Source organism: Geotrypetes seraphini, chromosome 16 (assembly GCF_902459505.1).
Source record: "Geotrypetes seraphini chromosome 16, aGeoSer1.1, whole genome shotgun sequence".
Classification (NCBI taxonomy): Eukaryota; Metazoa; Chordata; class Amphibia; order Gymnophiona; family Dermophiidae; genus Geotrypetes; species Geotrypetes seraphini.
The window spans coordinates 25,197,695-25,216,442 of record NC_047099.1 but is presented as its reverse complement, the minus strand read 5'-3'; the positions used below and the strand labels follow the sequence as shown (position 1 = coordinate 25,216,442).

Genomic DNA, 18,748 nt, shown 5'->3' with positions numbered 1-18,748 from the left:
GCCGCTAACGCCTGCCTCGAGCAGGCGTTAGTATTTTTTAGCCGGCCGCAGGGGTGAGCGCGTGATGAAATGCCCGACGCGCTAACCCCGCTAGCGGTTCAACGTGCGTAATAGCACGCGCCAAACCGCGGGACGCGCTAGCCGCCGCCGCCTCCTCTCGAGCAGGCGGTCGTTTTGGGGCCAGCGCGCGATGAAAAGTCGCGTGCGTTAACCCCGCTAGCGGTTTAACGCGTGTAATAGCGCGTGCCGAACCGCGGGACGCACTAGCCGCCGCCGCCTCCTCTCGAGCAGGCGGTCGTTTTGAGCCAGCGCATGATGAAAAGTCACGTGCGTTAACCCCCGCTAGCGCGGCTTGATCAAAGGAGCCCTTCATAAGGAGCATCAAAACCGGAACGAGAAACGAGCGCGTAGAAACTGAGCCGGGGATCCCAAAATACAGCGAAAGAGTTGGGAAAAAAAAAAAAAAAAAAGATGAAGCATTAAAAAAAATGCACCTTCTCTTGTTCCTGTGCCACAAATCCAGAGGCAAAAGAGAGAAAAGCTCAGAACAAAAAATGCCTACCCCGAAGAGCGTCTGCACAGTTTGCATGCACTGGATTAAAAAAAAATGCTTAATAAATAATGGGTAGGAAAATTGCTGTGTAATCATTGAAGGGGAAAGAGTCATACTTTCGCAACGTGCACACGTTTGTCATGACAATAAAGTTTCTTGAATCTTTCTGGGTTGTCTGCCTGCCCCTGTGAGCGGGTCGGTGCAGTGCCTCCCTCCCCTCCCCCCCTTAGAGACCTACCGAAGCCCATTCTGCAGAGCCTGAAAGAGTCCGACGTCCTGCGTCCGCGCTTTGGCTCTCACCTGTCGACTCCCGATCCCTGCGCTCGGCCGCCTCCGGGATTTCCATTTCGCCAGCCCTTCCTCCGTCTTTCTCTTTCTCATTATCTCCTCTGTGGCTGCCCCACCTTCTCTCCTCCCCCCACTCCCTCCTCCTCCATCCCAGCAGCCTGGAGACACAAACCAGGATCCCTTGCCTATAGCACAACTCATACCCATATACACACACACACACCCCAGTCTCTCTACCTGGCTGCCTCATGCTCTCTCTCCCTACCCCCCCTCCAAAACGCCCAGGATCAGATCCGGAGCTGACGAGGTGAAAAAACCCCAGGAAGATCCGGCCCAGAGCAAGACCCCCCCAAATTGATACAGAAAAGTAGAGAGAAGTTTTCTCTCCCTCTAGCTCGGGGATCTCGGCAGCCAGGAGTGGGGAGGAAAAGTTTGCCCCCCCCCCCCGAAGCAGAAGAGACAATGGAAACTTGTCAGTCTTCTTTGCAATATCTGTAGTCCTATGGATTTAATATTTTGCATTTTTTTGAGAAGGAAAGCTGCGTTAAAAGAAGGGGGGGAATCGTGACCCCCCAATATTCAGATATTTTTTTTCCTGCTGTGGTTACTTTTTTTTTTTTTGAGGGGGGGGGGACCATGGCCTCGGGGATGTGTCTGGAAGGGTTTTGCATCGGCTTGATCTTGTCCCTGCTGGAGCTTTGGATCATCTCTGCCCTGAGCCTGGAGCCCATCTACTGGAACTCGTCCAATAAGAAGTGAGTGCAAGGCAAGGCAAAGGGGTGGGGGTGGGGGTGGGGGGGTTTGTCTTACTCTGTTTAAAAAAAAAAAGGGGGGGAGGGTTATTGTGTTTGTGTTGTTTGCAGTTGTGTGTGTACATTGCGCGAGAATGTACAAACAACGCGCATAAATCCGCGGCTTCTATTTGTGGAACATCAAACGCTGCGAGAAAAGTGTCAGACTCGCGCGTAGTCCTTGTTCCACTGTAACTTTTCTCCCTATTTCCCCCGTTCATTCATTCCTTTCTCTCGCTCCCTGCTTCTCTCCCCCCGTCCCTTGTCCTTCCTTTTTCCTTTCTCAGCTCTCCCTCTCTTGGTTCGCGTTCACTTTCAACCTTGTCTCATTCTCTGCATTTTCTCTCATCCCTTATCTGTTTGCCCTGAAATCATTTTCTCTCGCCTTCTGAAGGGCTCTGCGCCTCTTTTCCTGTCCTTTTTATTTTTTTAACAATTTCTCATTGCTAATTGAAAGCTCAGCAGCACCTCCAAAAATAGCCCCCCCCCTGCAAAATTCACAAGAGCCAGATCCTGTTAAGGATCTATGAAACAAATGAATCACATCGTCTTCCTACGCTGGAAAAAGGTGCAGAATTATCCACAAGGGCTGGTGCTTGGGGTTGGTTTTTTTTTTTCTCTCCCCCCCTTTAAAAAATTGTAATAGCACCGACGAGGTTGTGGAATCGTAACTGTTATAAGTTACCGGGCAATGCTCAAAACTTTTCCGACTTTTTATCTTAATGCTGAGCCGGATTGGGAGGAGGCAAAAAAAAAATGGGCTTTTCAAGTGGATGCAAATATAACCTCTTTGTGAGTCTTTTTTTTTTAAAATTTTTCTCTGCACCCCCACCCCACCTTGCAAGTGGGTTTTAAAAGAGCAATTCACGGGGGGGGGGGGGGAATAGAAAAACTAAAGAGACTTTGTGAGCTGTTTGTAAAAATGGAAGCATCTGGTAACAATTCTGTAAGTTCAGAGCCCAGAACGAATTTAAACTTTTTTTTTTTTTCTTTTAATTTAAAAATGCTGATCCCAGTTTTCCCCCCCTCCGGCATCACCCCTTGTCGTGGGGGTCAAACCAAAGGCGCTGCACTCAGACACTCGGGAATAGGGGCATTTTCAGAAAGTTTGACTGGGGGAGAGGGGGGGGGAATCTGCAAGCTCTCTTTCAACAAAAGGAAAATATTTATTTTTTTAAGCTGGGCTCTTTTTTTTTTTTTTTTTTGAAGGGAGTGGGGGAGGAAAGTTGGATGCATTTTTTTCCCCATCTTCTTTTAGGGTTGTGTGTGTTTTGGCTTGGGCAGGGCGGTGCAAGGAAATTAGGTACTGCCCCCCCCCCATCCAGTTAACTTTTTTGCACGCCCTCCAACCTTTTGATGGTTAAACTTTTAACAAGCGTGATCACCCCCAAACCTGTGCTTCCCAGAACAAGCCTATGGAAATACATACTTGGACTTCATACTTGTAAACTGAAACATTGCCCTTGCTTTGTAAATAGGATCCATAATAACAAGTTTTCAAAGGCTATTTACAAAGGTAATGGACTATCTGAAAACTGTGTCCTTCCTGCAGGGCAAAAGTAGGTGCTGATGGTTTGAGTTTGTGCAGCTGTCTGCATCTATTGTTTTGCTTCGTCTGCAACTGCTTTTTGCTGCCCTAGGCAAACTGTCCGTGTTGCCTACTGGTTGGACCGGCCCTGGGCTTGGGGACATGCATCTGTTCAAAAAAGATACAGTTCCTTACCGCTGCAGGTAAGGGGGGGGGGGGAAAATATCAAGACCGCTTTCAGATTTCCCTTTTGAGTTCTGGGGAGAAAGAAGCTGAGGAACAAAGGGATACATTGAAATGAAAATATTTAACAATAATAATTTTGCATGGGATTTAGAAGTAAAGGAAGCTGTAAGAAACACCACAGCCTGGACAAGTCACACCAACACATTTCATGAACCGCAGGCAGGTGATACCTCTCAATAAAGTCTTTGGAAACAGGAGTACAGCTTCGTTGTGTGGGGGGAGACGTTTATAAGTCTATAGGGCCATATAAAAATGGTACTGTGTTTATGCAGCGCTGACAGTGCACAAAGCTGTATGAGGTATTATTGTATGTATACAGCACTGACGGTGTGTGCAAGGCTGTATGAGGCATGACATTTATATGGTGCTGATAGTGTGCAAGGGCTATATGAGGTATTATTGTATGTATACAGCACTGACGGTGTGTGCAAGGCTGTATGAGACATGGTATTTATATGGTGCTGATAGTGTGCAAGGGCTATATGAGGTATTAATGAATGTATACAGCACTGACAGTATGTGCAGGGCTATATGAGGTATTATTGTATGTATACAGCACTGACGGTGTGTGCAAGGCTGTATGAGACATGGTATTTATATGGTGCTGATAGTGTGCAAGGGCTATATGAGGTATTAATGAATGTATACAGCACTGACGGTATGTGCAGGGCTATATGAGACATTATTGTATGTATACAGCACTGACAGTGTGTGCAAGGCTGTGTGAGGTGAGGCATTGCATTTATTTGGTGCTGATAGTGTGCAAGGGCTATATGAGGTATTATTGAATGTGTACAGCACTGACGGTATGTGCAGGGCTATATGAGGCATTATTGTATGTATACAGCACTGACAGTGTGTGCAAGGCTGTATGAGGCATGGTATTTATATGGTGCTGACAGTGTGCAAGGGCTATATGAGGTATTATTGAATGTATACTGCACTGACGGTATGTGCAAGGCTGTATGAGGCATGGCATTTATATGGTCCTGACAGTGTGCAAGGGCTATATGAGACATTATTGTATGTATGCAGTACTGACGGTGTGTGCAAGGCTGTATGAGGCATGGCATTTATATGGTGCTGACAGTGTGCAAGGGCTATATGAGGTATTATTGAATGTATACAGCACTGACGGTATGTGCAAGGGCTATATGAGGTATTATTGAATGTATACAGCACTGACGGTATGTGCAAGGCTGTATGAGATGGTATTTATATGGTGCTGACAGTGTGCAAGGGCTATATGAGGTATTATTGAATGTATACAGCACTGACGGTAGGTGCAGGGCTATATGAGACATTATTGTATGTATGCAGCACTGACGGTGTGTGCAAGGCTGTATGAGGCATGGCATTTATATGGTGCTGACAGTGTGCAAGGGCTATATGAGGTATTATTGAATGTATACAGCACTGATGGTATGTGCAAGGCTATATGAGACATTATTGTATGTATACAGCACTGACGGTATGTGCAGGGCTATATGAGACATTGTATTTATATAGTACTGACTATGCACAGGACTGTATGAAGCATTATTAAATTTATGCAGCACTACTGGTGTGCACTGAGCTATATGAGACATTATTGTATGTATACAGTACTGACTGTGCGCAGGGTTTTATGAGGTATTATTTCTATTTATTCGGTGCTGACAGTGTGCACAGGGCCATAAAGAGGCATAAGCCGGACCACATGAAGAGATATCGTATTTGTACAGTGCTGACAATTTGTGTAGGAGCGTTTGAGGTGTCAATATATTAATACAGAGCAGACAGTATGCGTGGGATTGTACTAGACATTATTATGTTTGTGAAAAGCTGATGATGTATGAGGGCCTGTATGAGGTGTTATAATATTTATGTGGTGCTGACAATGGGGTCCTTTTAACCGACTTAGCACGCGCTAAATGCGAAGACATCCGTTATATTCCTACGGGCATCTTAGCATGCTAATAATCTTTAGTGCGCGCTAAATGGGTTAGTGGACCTTTAATAAAAGGACCCCAGTGTGAGGTGTTAGTATATTACCACATGACTGTAAAAGACAAAATATGTCATTAGCTTTTCATAAATAGAATACCTTGTATGGTGTTGTACGCACCGCCATGACTGTCGTAATACGCTTTGAATTTTATGCTAAGCGTTTAATCAGATTTTAATGAACTACGAAACCTCATATGGACCCACTCACACTGTCAGCATCATATAAATATTAGAGCTCCCGATACGGCCCTACACACTGTCAGTGCCGTATAAATATGATATTGCCTCATACAGACCCTCATAAGTAGGGAAAGCTGATGGTATACGTGGGGCCGTTGAAAAGTCCGTCTGAAAAATATGGAACGGAAAAAGTGGCAAATCGCCGGACTGAGCGTAAAGCCCTCGACGGAAACTGCCCCAACTTTGTTGGCCGGGCTGCGAACCTTTCAGCGGCCCCTCGTTTGAGAGACTGTATAAGGTATTACGGGGGGAGATTTCTACATATGATACTCCCCCCCCCCCAAAAAAAAAAAATCGGCACAGAATTTTAAAAAAAAGGCTTAGGGCTCCTTTTACTAAGCTGCGTTAGCGGTTTTAGCGCACGCTACGATGCTGCGCGCTAGACGCTAATGCCGCCGTTGAGCTGGCGTTGGTTTCCCCGCAGAGCACGGGGGTTAGCGCGCGCTAAAAACACCGCCGCGGCTTAGTAAAAGGCGCCAAAAGCTAACGCACGGTTTAGAAAAAAGCGTCTAACACCAGGACCTGCGACTAAATTTAGGTGCGTACCGTCCACGGCGACTAAAACCCAGGGTAAATCTCGTGCCTAACGAGTGGATCGGGCGTTTTCTATAAAGGCGTGCGTACATTTTACAAAGTACACATGACCCACCTGTGCCCCTCCAGTGGCCTCGGCCCCTTTTCGGTTCTAGGTGCTACAATTTACGTGCGCTTCTTTATAGAATACGCCCAAAAAGATGCGTGCATACATTCTAATTCCTGCCAATTCCTACCGGTAATTGCTTGCTAGTCACCAGCGGTGCTTGCTACTAATATTATTAAATCATTTCTATAGCGCTACTTAAAGTGCCATATATAGAATCTGGGGGAGTATGTATAAGGGGTTCATAGTCAGTGGCGCGCAAGACACCAGCGTGCTGACAATTCGGCGCAAGACAGAAGCACGCGGGGGAAAAACTAATTTTTAAAGAGTTCCGACGGGGGGTTTGGGGGGGGGGTTTATTGCATAGTGTTTGCGCTGCTGTTGGAGGGGGGGTTCGGGGAATTGGAACCCTCCATTATAGAGAAAACGGAACTTTTCCGATTTTTTTCGGGAAAAGTTCCGTTTTCTCTATAATAGTGGGGGTTTCACCCCCCCACCCCCCCCGCAACGGCAGCGCGAACACTATGCATTAGAGTGGGGGGGTTCCCCCCACACACCCTGTCGGAGCTCTTTAAAAATTAGCTTTTCCCTCGCGTGCTTCTGTCTTGCGCTGGATTGTTGGCGCGCGATTATCCCGTGCTGATGGGGCTGTTTAAGTGGTGGTATACTTATATGGTGTGGACAGTATGTGTAGGACCATATAGGATGATGATATATTAATATAGTGATGACAGTGCGCGCAGGCGGCGAAAGGAGGGCGGGCTGTTCGGAGCACATATATAAAGAGGAAACGTAACCATAGTAACGAAAATGCATTCATGTGACTAATATTCAAAACGCAAAAGAGGCAAGGGAACCATACTGATAACGTGGTGACGTGATCACGTGTTAACGCGCGCATGCCCTTCATTCGCCATGCGCCATTTTGAGGTGCGTTGAATTGTTTCGCTGAGTTATCCTTGCGCTCAATTGTCTTGCGCTGAGTTATCGTTGCGCTCAAATGTGTTGCGCCGAGTTATCCTTGCGCTCAATTGTCTCGCGCGCTATTGTCTTTGCGCGGTATTATCTTTGCGCTGATTTGTCTTCGCGTTTTTGTCCGCGCGCTGTTGTCTTGCGTGCATTTGACCTGTCACCGGATAACACAGGTCATTATATTTATGAAAGGCGATGGTGCATGATGGGCTGTATGAGGTACAGGGAGATTGGCGCTCAGGGTGGTGCATCGTGCCCCCCCCAACTCTTCCCCGTCGCTTTAGCGCCTCCCTCCTCACCTCCCTGCATAGCTCTTTAAAAGTTCGCTATCACGAGCAGCGTTGCGTACCTGCCGCTCGCACCGACCTCGACACCCTTCTGAAGTCACGTCCTGGTCCCGCATCCAGGAAGTGATGTCGGAAGGGAGTCGAGGCTGGCGTGAGCAGCAGGTGGAAGACACTGCTCGCTTCGGTGAACTTTTAAAGAGGTGCACGGGGGGGGGGGGGTGTCAGAGAGGAGGAGAGGCACCGGCACTCCTGCAAAGATGGCGCCAGGGGCAGTCCACCCCCCTGCCCATACTACGCCACTGATGAAGAGTGTGTGGGACTGTATTAGGTGGGGTCATATTTAAATGGTGCTGACTGTGTGTGTAGGACCATATTTGGAGGTTTCCGTGTCTCGCCGCGTCTGTGTAGAAAGAACCGACATCGGCGAGACACGGAAACCTGCTACAATCGTGACGCCAGCCGCAGAAGCCTGAGAACATATTAATACAATGCTGACTTGTGGACAGGGTGATACGAGTCATTACATTTACGAAAGAAGATGGTGCGCGAGAGGCTGTACGAAGCTCGTGGGGCGCTAAGCGCAATTCTATAAAAAGTTAGGCGCACTTTATAGAATCGCGCTTGGCGCCGCCTAAGGCCTCGCCTAGGCGTCCTGACTTTAGCCGTGGCCCTATTTGTGCCAGGGTTTTCTTAGCCTAAAAGTGCGCGCCTAAATCCAAAACGGGCGCCTACGTGCAAAACACGCCCACGACTCGCCCCCTGACCGTGCCCGCGTTGGACTAGGCGCCTGCCTCTAAGCGGAAGGCGCTTAACAACATCCGATTAGTGCAATTTACATCAATTATCGGTGCCGATTAAGTCTATTAAACAATTAAGTTAGGGGGGAGCGGGGAGGGGGGGACACCACCGTCCTAGGCGCCTCTCGCCCTCGCTATGCCACTGGTACAGAGTTCTAAGAAGTGTGGTTTTCTTTATATGTTACCTGTGGCGTCTGAGGGTCCGTATGAGATGATTTTATTTTGATATTATGCCGACAGTGTACATGGCACTGTACAAGACAGTATCTATAAGGCTAACGGTCTGTACAGCATTAACAGTGTACAAGGTGATGCATGATATATGATTTCAGCTAGCACAGACAGTAGACATCCTGGGTGATGAGCCTCAGTAACTTACTGGGCTGAGCCCAAGTTGGTGCACAAACGTCTGACTCACTCAGCTGAGCTGAGCCTCAGGTTGCTGAAGGCTGAGTGCCAGTGATGACTGGGCTGAGCCTCCATCAGGGCGCGAAGGCCGGGAGTGGGCTGAGCCTCCAGGGTGCTGAAGGCTGGGAGTGCCAGTGACTTGCTGGCCTGAGCCTCCATCGGGGCGCGAAGGCCGGGAGTGGGCTGAGCCTGCAGGGCGCTGAAGGCCGGGAGTGCCAGTGACTGGCTGGGCTGAGCCTCCATTAGGACGCTGAAGGCCGTGAGTGCCAGTGACTGGCTGGGCTGAGCCTCCATCAGGGTGCTGAAGGCCGTGAGTGCCAGTGACTGGCTGGGCTGAGCCTCCATCAGGGTGCTGAAGGCCGTGAGTGCCAGTGACTGGCTGGGCTGAGCCTCCATCAGGGCGCTGAAGGCTGGGAGTGCCAGTGACTGGCTGGGCTGAGCCTCCATTAGGGCGCTGAAGGCCGAGAGTGCCAGTGACTGGCTGGGCTGAGCCTCCATCAGGGTGCTGAAGGCCGTGAGTGCCAGTGACTGGCTGGGCTGAGCCTCCATCAGGGCGCTGAAGGCTGGGAGTGCCAGTGACTGGCTGGGCTGAGCCTCCATCAGGGTGCTGAAGGCCATGAGTGCCAGTGACTGGCTGGGCTGAGCCTCCATTAGGGCGCTGAAGGCCGTGAGTGCCAGTGACTGGCTGGGCTGAGCCTCCATTAGGGCGCTGAAGGCCGTGAGTGCCAGTGACTGGCTGGGCTGAGCCTCCATCAGGGTGCTGAAGGCCGTGAGTGCCAGTGACTGGCTGGGCTGAGCCTCCATCAGGGTGCTGAAGGCCGTGAGTGCCAGTGACTGGCTGGGCTGAGCCTCCATCAGGGCGCTGAAGGCTGGGAGTGCCAGTGACTGGCTGGGCTGAGCCTCCATTAGGGCGCTGAAGGCCGAGAGTGCCAGTGACTGGCTGGGCTGAGCCTCCATCAGGGTGCTGAAGGCCGTGAGTGCCAGTGACTGGCTGGGCTGAGCCTCCATCAGGGCGCTGAAGGCTGGGAGTGCCAGTGACTGGCTGGGCTGAGCCTCCATCAGGGTGCTGAAGGCCATGAGTGCCAGTGACTGGCTGGGCTGAGCCTCCATTAGGGCGCTGAAGGCCGAGAGTGCCAGTGACTGGCTGGGCTGAGCCTCCATCAGGGCGCTGAAGGCTGGGAGTGCCAGTGACTGGCTGGGCTGAGCCTCCATTAGGGCGCTGAAGGCCGAGAGTGCCAGTGACTGGCTGGGCTGAGCCTCCATCAGGGTGCTGAAGGCCGTGAGTGCCAGTGACTGGCTGGGCTGAGCCTCCATCAGGGTGCTGAAGGCCGTGAGTGCCAGTGACTGGCTGGGCTGAGCCTCCATCAGGGCGCTGAAGGCCGTGAGTGCCAGTGACTGGCTGGGCTGAGCCTCCATCAGGGTGCTGAAGGCCGAGAGTGCCAGTGACTGGCTGGGCTGAGCCTCCATTAGGGCGCTGAAGGCCGAGAGTGCCAGTGACTGGCTGGGCTGAGCCTCCATCAGGGCGCTGAAGGCCGAGAGTGCCAGTGACTGGCTGGGCTGAGCCTCCATCGGGGTGCTGAAGGCCGTGAGTGCCAGTGACTGGCTGGGCTGAGCCTCCATCAGGGCGCTGAAGGCTGGGAGTGCCAGTGACTGGCTGGGCTGAGCCTCCATCAGGGTGCTGAAGGCCATGAGTGCCAGTGACTGGCTGGGCTGAGCCTCCATCAGGGCGCTGAAGGCTGGGAGTGCCAGTGACTGGCTGGGCTGAGCCTCCATCAGGGTGCTGAAGGCCATGAGTGCCAGTGACTGGCTGGGCTGAGCCTCCATCAGGGTGCTGAAGGCTGGGAGTGCCAGTGACTGGCTGGGCTGAGCCTCCATCAGGGTGCTGAAGGCCGGGAATGCCAGTGACTTGCTGGGCTGAGCTTGATCCAGCATTGAGTCCCTTCCTTGCTAATTCTGCCTTCCCCACCTTCCTTTGCCCAGTAATCTCAATATGAGCTCTGCACTCCTTGGGGAAGTGAAAGTGTTGAATTATTGTGGAGTGTTTTTAAATGGCACTGCTTTGTCAGTCTGTAAAGGTTACACTGCTTTTTTTTTTTTTCTTCTTAGATCAGAGGAGAGAAAGGAAAGCTATATTAAAAAAAATGTGGTGAGCAACATCTGGTAAAGATTATAAGACCCATTTCCTCAGCTCATCTCTCCCTGCTGCAGTTCTGCAGTGCCAAACCCCTTCTCCTGCTCTCTCCCCTGCGCTCCTCACAGATAAGGGATAGGGCAGTGTTAAGAGGTAGGAAAGTTAGGCCAAACTGCTGGCCTGGCTTAACATGGGAGGTGAGGGATGTCTTAATGCAGCACCTGGTGGCATCTCACAAGGCTGATGTCTCCCCTTCCTTCTCTCAAGAGGTGGCACCAGTTCAGTTTTTAATCTGCACCCCCAGATGTTGGCACAAAACCTCTGAATAGTTGTTTGCATCGCAGTTCTCCGCCTGCGTGATCCGGGAAGCTCAGCCCCAGGAGCGGAGCGGCTCTGAGACAGAAAATCAGGCCACCCAGTTCCTAAAAGCACCATCCATTTCCAAAGGTGATAGACTCTGTGTCATTGGGCTACGCGTTTCCCCGAGTCATCCAGTCTTGAGGTGACAAGCCTTGTGCCCCTTTGCTCATTCTCCGAGACATCTAGGGCTGGAGGTAACGGGCTGTGATCCTGTGCCCATCTCCCGCCCTATCCAGTCCTGGCTGTATCTGTCTCTTTTGCCCTCCAATCTTAGAGGTAACAGGCTATGTGTCAAAGGTGACAGAGTCCGTGTCCCTGTACCCATTCCTGTGTCCCCTCTGTCTTCCAATCCTAGAGGTGACAGGCTGCGTGTCCCTGTATCCGTCCCGAGTTCTCCAGTCCTAGAAGTGACAGCCTTCATGCACTTGTGCCCAACCCCTTAGCCATCCCATCCTAAAGGTGACAGGCTCTGTGCCCCTGTGCCCATCCCTTGAGTCATCCCGTCCTACAGGTGACACGCTGCGTGCTGAGATCTCAGCAATAAAAGTTGGAGCTGGTATAGGACCTGCAGAGACGCTCCGGAACCAGCAGATGTGGGTTTGGCTGCGGCAGACGGGAGTCTCGGAGCCGTCACCACTGGGTGCTGGAGAGCTGCATGTTGTGGCAGTGCCTGAAAGCTGGGTACTCCGTAGAGGAAGAGCTGCCCGCGGGGCACAGCTGCGGTAGAAAGAGCCAGCCTGGGCGTCGCAACTTGTTTTCCCAGGACTTTCATTCCCGCCTTGATAAAGATAATGAATCTTTATTTTCCTGCTTTCCAAAAGGATGCGCTTACAAAATGAAACCATCCTTGTTAAAGAGACTACGTCCACAGGGAGGAACAGGCTTGTGATCTCGAGAGTCTCGGGTAGAGAAACCTGCTGGCTCCTAGCAAAATCGTTAATGTTACAAATCCATTTTGTAAAAGTAAGGAGTTACGGCTCGATATTGAAAAGCATTTATCTGGGGCCAGTCAATAATTTTCAGTGGATTTATTCAGATAAGGCCGCTGAAAATCATTACAGACCACTCTAGTGTTATCCCTGTAATGCTATAAAACTATGCAGACAAATTTACGCCTATCAAACCTGGATGCACAAGTTACAGAATAGCGACCACTAATTGGTATTAACCCAAGTGGTTATTGTTGGTGTTAGCTGGCACCGATTGAAACTAATTAGCAGTTCCATGTGGAGCGGCCCTTAGTCGGGATTCTGCAAATGATGTGCATGGGCGGGGTCAGAGCCATGCCTAGCCCTGACACATATACATTGCACTTCTCCCTCGGTATTCGTGGGGGTTAGGTGCAGAGCCGGGCCGTGAAGTGTGAAAAATCACGAATAACTAATCGGCCGCCTCCCTCCTGCATCCCCGGAACCTTTCCTGGTGGTCTAGTGGTGAAGCGGGGCAGGAACATAAGAACATAAGCAATGCCTCTGCCGGGTCAGACCCGAGGTCCATCGCGCCCAGCAGTCCGCTCACGCGGCGGCCCAACAGGTCCAGGACCTGTGCAGTAATCCTCTATCTATACCCCTCTATCCCCTTTTCCAACAGGAAATTGTCCAATCCTTTCTTAAACCCCAGTACCGTACTCTGCCCTATTACGTCCTCTGGAAGCGCATTCCAGGTATCCACCACCCGCTGAGTAAAGAAAAACTTCCTAGCATTTGTTTTGAATCTATCCCCTTCCAATTTTTCCGAATGCCCTCTTGTTCTTTTATGTTTTGAAAATTTGAAGAATCTATCTCTCTCTACTTTCTCTATGCCCTTCATGATCTTGTAGGTTTCTATCATGTCTCCTCTGAGTCTCCGCTTTTCCAGGGAGAAGAGCTCCAGCTTCTCCAATCTTTCAGTGTATGAAAGGTTTTCCATGCCCTTAATCATTCGTGTCGCTCTCCTCTGGACCCTCTCAAGTATTGCCATATCCTTCTTAAGGTACGGTGACCAATACTGAACACAGTACTCCAGGTGCGGGCGCACCATTGCCCGATACAACGGCAGGATGACTTCTTTTGTTCTGGTCGTAATACCATTTTTAATAATACCCAACATTCTGTTTGCCTTCTTCGCGGCTGCTGCGCATTGCGCCGTTGTCTTCATTGTTGTATCCACCAGTACACCCAAATCTCTTTCAAGGTTACTTCCCTCTAATACTAATCCCCCCATTTGGTAGCTGAACATCGGGTTCTTTCTCCCTATATGCATGACCTTGCATTTCCCTACATTGAATTTCATCTGCCATTTATTCGCCCACTCCTCCAGTTTGTTTAGGTCCCTTTGTAGGTCCTCACACTCTTCCGTAGTTCTAACCCTCCTACAGAGTTTAGTGTCGTCCGCAAATTTTATAAGTTCACATTTCGTCCCCGTTTCCAGGTCATTTATAAATATATTGAACAGCAGCGGTCCAAGTACAGACCCCTGCGGAACTCCGCTCGTGACTTTCCTCCAGCCCGAGTAGTGACCCTTCACTCCAACCCTCTGTCTCCTGCCTGCCAACCAGTGTTTGATCCATCTGTGTACGTCCCCTTCCACCCCGTGGTTCCACAGCTTCCTAAGTAGCCGCTCATGGGGTACCTTGTCAAAGGCCTTTTGGAAGTCAAGGTAAATGATGTCTACAGGTTCCCCTTTGTCCAACTGGCTGTTTACCCCCTCAAAGAAGTGCAGTAAGTTTGTTTGGCACGATCTTCCCTTGCAGAAGCCATGTTGGCTCGCTTTCATCAGCCCATTTTTTTCGATGTGCTCACAGATGCTGTCCTTTATCAGTGCTTCTACCATCTTGCCTGGAACCGATGTCAAACTTACCGGCCTATAGTTTCCCGAGCGATCTTCCTATGCTCCTGCCCCGTGCAGAGCCGTCATCAGAATGGCTGCCGTAAGCCCCCCCCCCTTTAAGCCTTACCTGTTGGTCTAACGGGTTTTCGGGCCAGGAGCAATCTTCCCACGCTCCTGCCCCGTGCAGATCGTTCACAGGAAATGGCTCGAGAGACTACGGGAGCTCAAGGCAGCCATTTCCTGTGAGCGATCTGCATGGGGTAGGAGCGTGGGAAGATCGCTCCTGCCTGAAAACCTGCTAGACCACCAGGTAAGGCTTAAGGGGGGGGGGGTTCAGGGCTTAAAATAGCCGGGGGAAGCGGGGGTTAGGGGCAGAACCGGCCTGACTATTATTCATTTTTTAAATATTTGCGGGCCGGCTTTGCCCCTAACCACTGCAAATGCGGAGGGGGAAGTGTATTAATATTCCTATAACAACAATTACATGCTTAATAAGCTGTCCTAAGTTATGTGGGAAGTTTGCCTTTTATTGGGGAAACGGATTGGGGCATATGTATCGCCTTTTTGTAGTGCTACAACCACACTCAAAGCTTTTTCCCTGTCTGTCCTGGTAGGCTCACAATCTTTCTACTGTACCTGGAGCAGTGAAAGATTAAGTGACTTGCCCAAGGTCACAGGGAACAGTGCAGGATTTGAACCCATAACCTTAGGGTGCTGAGGCTAAAGCTCTAACCACTACACCACACACTCTACTCCCAATAGCCACCGATATCTGGGTAGTGACCAGCGCTGAATATCCAGGAATATGTTTAAACACCGAGTGCAGGGTTTAAATATTGATGAGTTCATTTTTTTATTTTCTATTTGGTTTTTATTAATGAGACCAAATGTTCTCTTCTAAATTTAATGGTACTCGTAGCGCGCTATGTGCTTGCCGGCAGATGGCGAACACCTTGATGAATATAGATTTATTTTCTTCAGTTCTACAGATACAACTGGGCTTTTTAATTCACTAAACGGCCATTTTTTTAATGTTTTGTTTGTTTATTTCTCACCCGCCCTTATCCAGGGCGAGTTACGTATTAACATACAAAATAAAAGATTTACATTTATCGTCCCATACACTTCAGAGACAAACTATAACAAATTGCACACTTACATATCAAATCAAATTGCATATGACATACACGTCATGGCCACCCGGATGGTCTCGGGACTTAAGGATCTCCCGTACGAAGAACGGTTAGACAAACTGCAGCTATACTCGCTCGAGGAGCGCAGAGAGAGGGGGGACATGATCGAGACGTTCAAGTATCTCACGGGCCGCATCGAAGCGGAGGAAGATATCTTCTTTTTCAAGGGACCCGCGGCAACAAGAGGGTATCCGTGGAAAATCAGGGGCGGGAAACTACGAGGTGACACCAGGAAATTCTTTTTCACTGAAAGGGTGGTTGATCGCTGGAATAGTCTTCCACTGCAGGTGATTGAGGCCAGCAGCGTGGCTGATTTTAAGGCCAAATGGGATAGACACGTGGGATCTATTCACAGAGAAAGGTAGGGGAGGGTCATTGGGGTGGGCAGACTAGGTGGGCCCTTATCTGCCGTCTGTTTCTATGTTTCTATGTCACATCAACGATGAATTTAATTTAAGGCCCAAACTGGCCAAACCCACACATACATCAAAATATAAAATTCCATAAGTCATACAAGATGCCTCAATAACAGACATCATTAAACAAAATAATAAGAATAACAGTTTATATACCGCAGGACCGTAAAGTTCTATGCGGTTTACAATAGTTAAAAAATGCTACAAATTAAGTAAAACTTACAAAGATTAAGAGAACTAGTAACGGAGAGCCCTAAAGATCAATTATTCTGTAATAAGATTAAACAAATCAGCTACCTAAGTATATCTGGAACAGACATGTTTTTAGGGGTCTCCTAAATTCCCCATAAGTGTTAGTAAGCATGAGTAAATTGTTCCAGATCTTTACCCCATAATGTTGCCTGATATGAAAGAAGATGTTGAGGATGTTTTTAAAATTTACATCCTCCAGCCCAGTGGTTCTTAACCTGGGTTCGACCGAACCCCAGGGGTTCGGTGAGTCATTCTCGCGGGTTCGGCGGAGGTCAAAACACACCTCCGACTCATATAGCGCTTCGGTCACGTTCAATCATCTATCAGTTATTCAGTGATTTTGATCGAGACTGATCGTGTACTCGGTTTCTTGATCTATCAATCTGTAACTAACGCCTTATATACATCCGTCAATTCCTGATCAAAATTTGTGATTTAACTGATAGATGATTGAACGTGGCCGAAGCGCTTAGGATTCGTGATGATACGCCCCGCTTGTCCATAATTGGCTGCAGGTGATCACGCAACATCACTTGGCCTATCTGTGGTGCAGGGGATTTGATGCGCACAGTAGTCGAATTGTAACTGTTGTGATGGTACGTCGTGTGATACCTATCTTAATATTTTAATCCCTTACTATGTCGAGCAAAATACGAAAGTGGTCGGACGAATATGTACAATATGGATTCACGTGTATAACGGCACGTGATGGGAGTCGGCGTCCTAATTGCATGATTTGCAGTGCCAAGTTGAGTAATTCTAGTCTAGCTCCGGCAAAACTAAGGGAATAAAGAAGGGTTCGGTGAACACGCATATGAAACTGGTGGGGTTCAGTACCTCCAACGAGGTTAAGAACCACTGCTCTAGCCGCTGGAGAGATAAAATTCAAGTGTGAGCTTCTCTTACGTCTATTGGTTGAAAAAGAGAAAAGGTCAGTTATATATTTAAGGGCTAACCCAAATAGTACCTTAAGGCAAAAACAACCTAACTTAAACTTCACCCGCGCCTCCATCAGCAGAAGTCGATAGGAAGGTGCTACATGATCGAATTTCTTCAGCCCAACTAGTGTAACCCGACTGCCGCATTTTGCACCAGTGAGAATCGCTGCATTTTCTTCTGGGAAATTGCTAAATAGGCAATATTACAATAAGCAAGTTGACTTAAGAACATAAGAAGTTGCCTCCACTGGGTCAGACCAGAGGTCCATCGCGCCCAGCGGCCTGCTCACGCGGCGGCCCATCAGGTCCATGACCTGTGAAGTGGTTTCTGACTAATCCTATAACCTACCTCTGCTTCTATCTGTACCCCTCAATCCCCTTTTCTTTTAAGAACCTATCTAGACCCTCCTTGAACCCCTGTAGCGTGCTCTGGCCTATCACAGCCTCCGGGAGCGCGTTCCATGTGTCCACCACCCTCTGAGTGAAAAAGAACTTCCTAGCATTTTTTTCTAAACCTGTCCTTTTTCAATTTCTCCGAGTGCCCCCTTGTACTTGTGGCTCCCCACTGCCTGAAGAATTTGTCCCTATCTACCTTCTCTATGCCCTTCATGATTTTGAAGGTTTCTATCATGTCTCCTCTAAGTCTCCGCTTTTCCAGGGAGAATAGCCCCAGCATTTCCAATCTGTCAGCGTATGAGAAGTTTTCCATACCTTTTATCGGCTTTGTCGCTCTTCTTTGTACCAAAATTCTAAATGATGAAACATCAAAATATGTTCTAATGGACCGAAGCTTCCAGAGAGTAAAAAAAACCCCTTTCTGACCAGAGAGTCCCCCACAGTTAAGCCCTGATCCAGTATAACACCTAAAACCTTCATAGTAGATTGAATCAGATAACTAAGTTTATTATACACAATGATGTTTTAGTATCAAGCGGGTGTGGCGAAGCTAGAAAAAATTTTGTTTTTTCTTTTTTAAATTCTTTATTCATTTTTGCATATTACAACAAGTGTATTATATAAAATCATATGAACTAATAAATACACACTTGATTAACTCTCATATAACACATTAAATATAACATTTCATTACATATTTATATTCTAATATCTTGTATATTATGTATTACACCTTAAATCTGAACAATTATTATTAAATAGAAACCCTCCCATCCCCTCCCCTCCCGTAACAGTATTTCATACAATACAGTGAGACTATTAACATATTCATATGCGTTATGAGATAAATAAAAATAATACACACCCTTTTCCCTTCTATCAAATATCTTACCTTGGGAAAATGTTATCATTCATTACAAAAGTCTCTTAATGGTCTCCATATTTTCTGAAATTTACCAAAATTTCCATTTTATGGCATACAGGATTCCACCAAAAGTTATAATTTAATCTGTCGTAATTTTTCCAATTGTATGTTATTGAATTTTGTTTTTTCTGAATTAAGCTTCAGCCTAAATTCAGTCGTCCTTTGCTCCATCAAATTGAATACTTCTGTTGCCTTAGGAATGACTTCAGAAATAAAACAAACCAGACCATCGAACACCTCCGCAACCAGCACTCGGCAAGAGTCAAAAAGGAGTAGAAAAGAGTCAAAAAGAATAGAAAAAGGAACTTCCTTGGGGGTAGGGGGTGAAATGACACAGCAGAACATTTAGATGGCAAGATGCCAAGAGGAGGCCACCTGCTTAGCCGATCTAGGTGTGTAACTTAATTTTCTTAATAGACTTAATCTGTGCTCATAATTGAAAATGATTAAAATCAATTAATTAGCTGGTAGATGCCTAACCATTTCAAGGTAGGCGTCGTCACGGAGGTACCTACCAGCAAGTAGGAGTGGTTAGAGGCGGATTCAAGGTGGATTTGGGGTGTGGTTTGATTTAGGCTCACTCAGGCCAA

General features: G+C 48.3%; 1 protein-coding gene across 5 annotated transcripts in view; it reads left to right on the top strand.

Annotated features, from left to right (window-relative positions):
- Positions 1–849: 849 nt before the first annotated feature.
- The window catches only part of EFNB3 (ephrin B3), a 168,233-nt gene continuing 150,334 nt past the window's right edge, over positions 850–18,748 (top strand). Inside the window, exon 1 of one of the 5 annotated variants that reach the window (XM_033925028.1) lies at positions 850–1,596. In XM_033925028.1, coding sequence (XP_033780919.1) covers positions 1,478–1,596 — 119 coding nt within the window. In that variant the 5' untranslated portion in view covers positions 850–1,477. Of the gene's footprint in view, positions 1,597–2,302; positions 2,425–3,307; positions 3,364–18,453; positions 18,551–18,748 lie in introns of those variants that run through there. The other 4 variants (XM_033925024.1, XM_033925025.1, XM_033925026.1 and 1 more) reach the window with 4 other exon arrangements.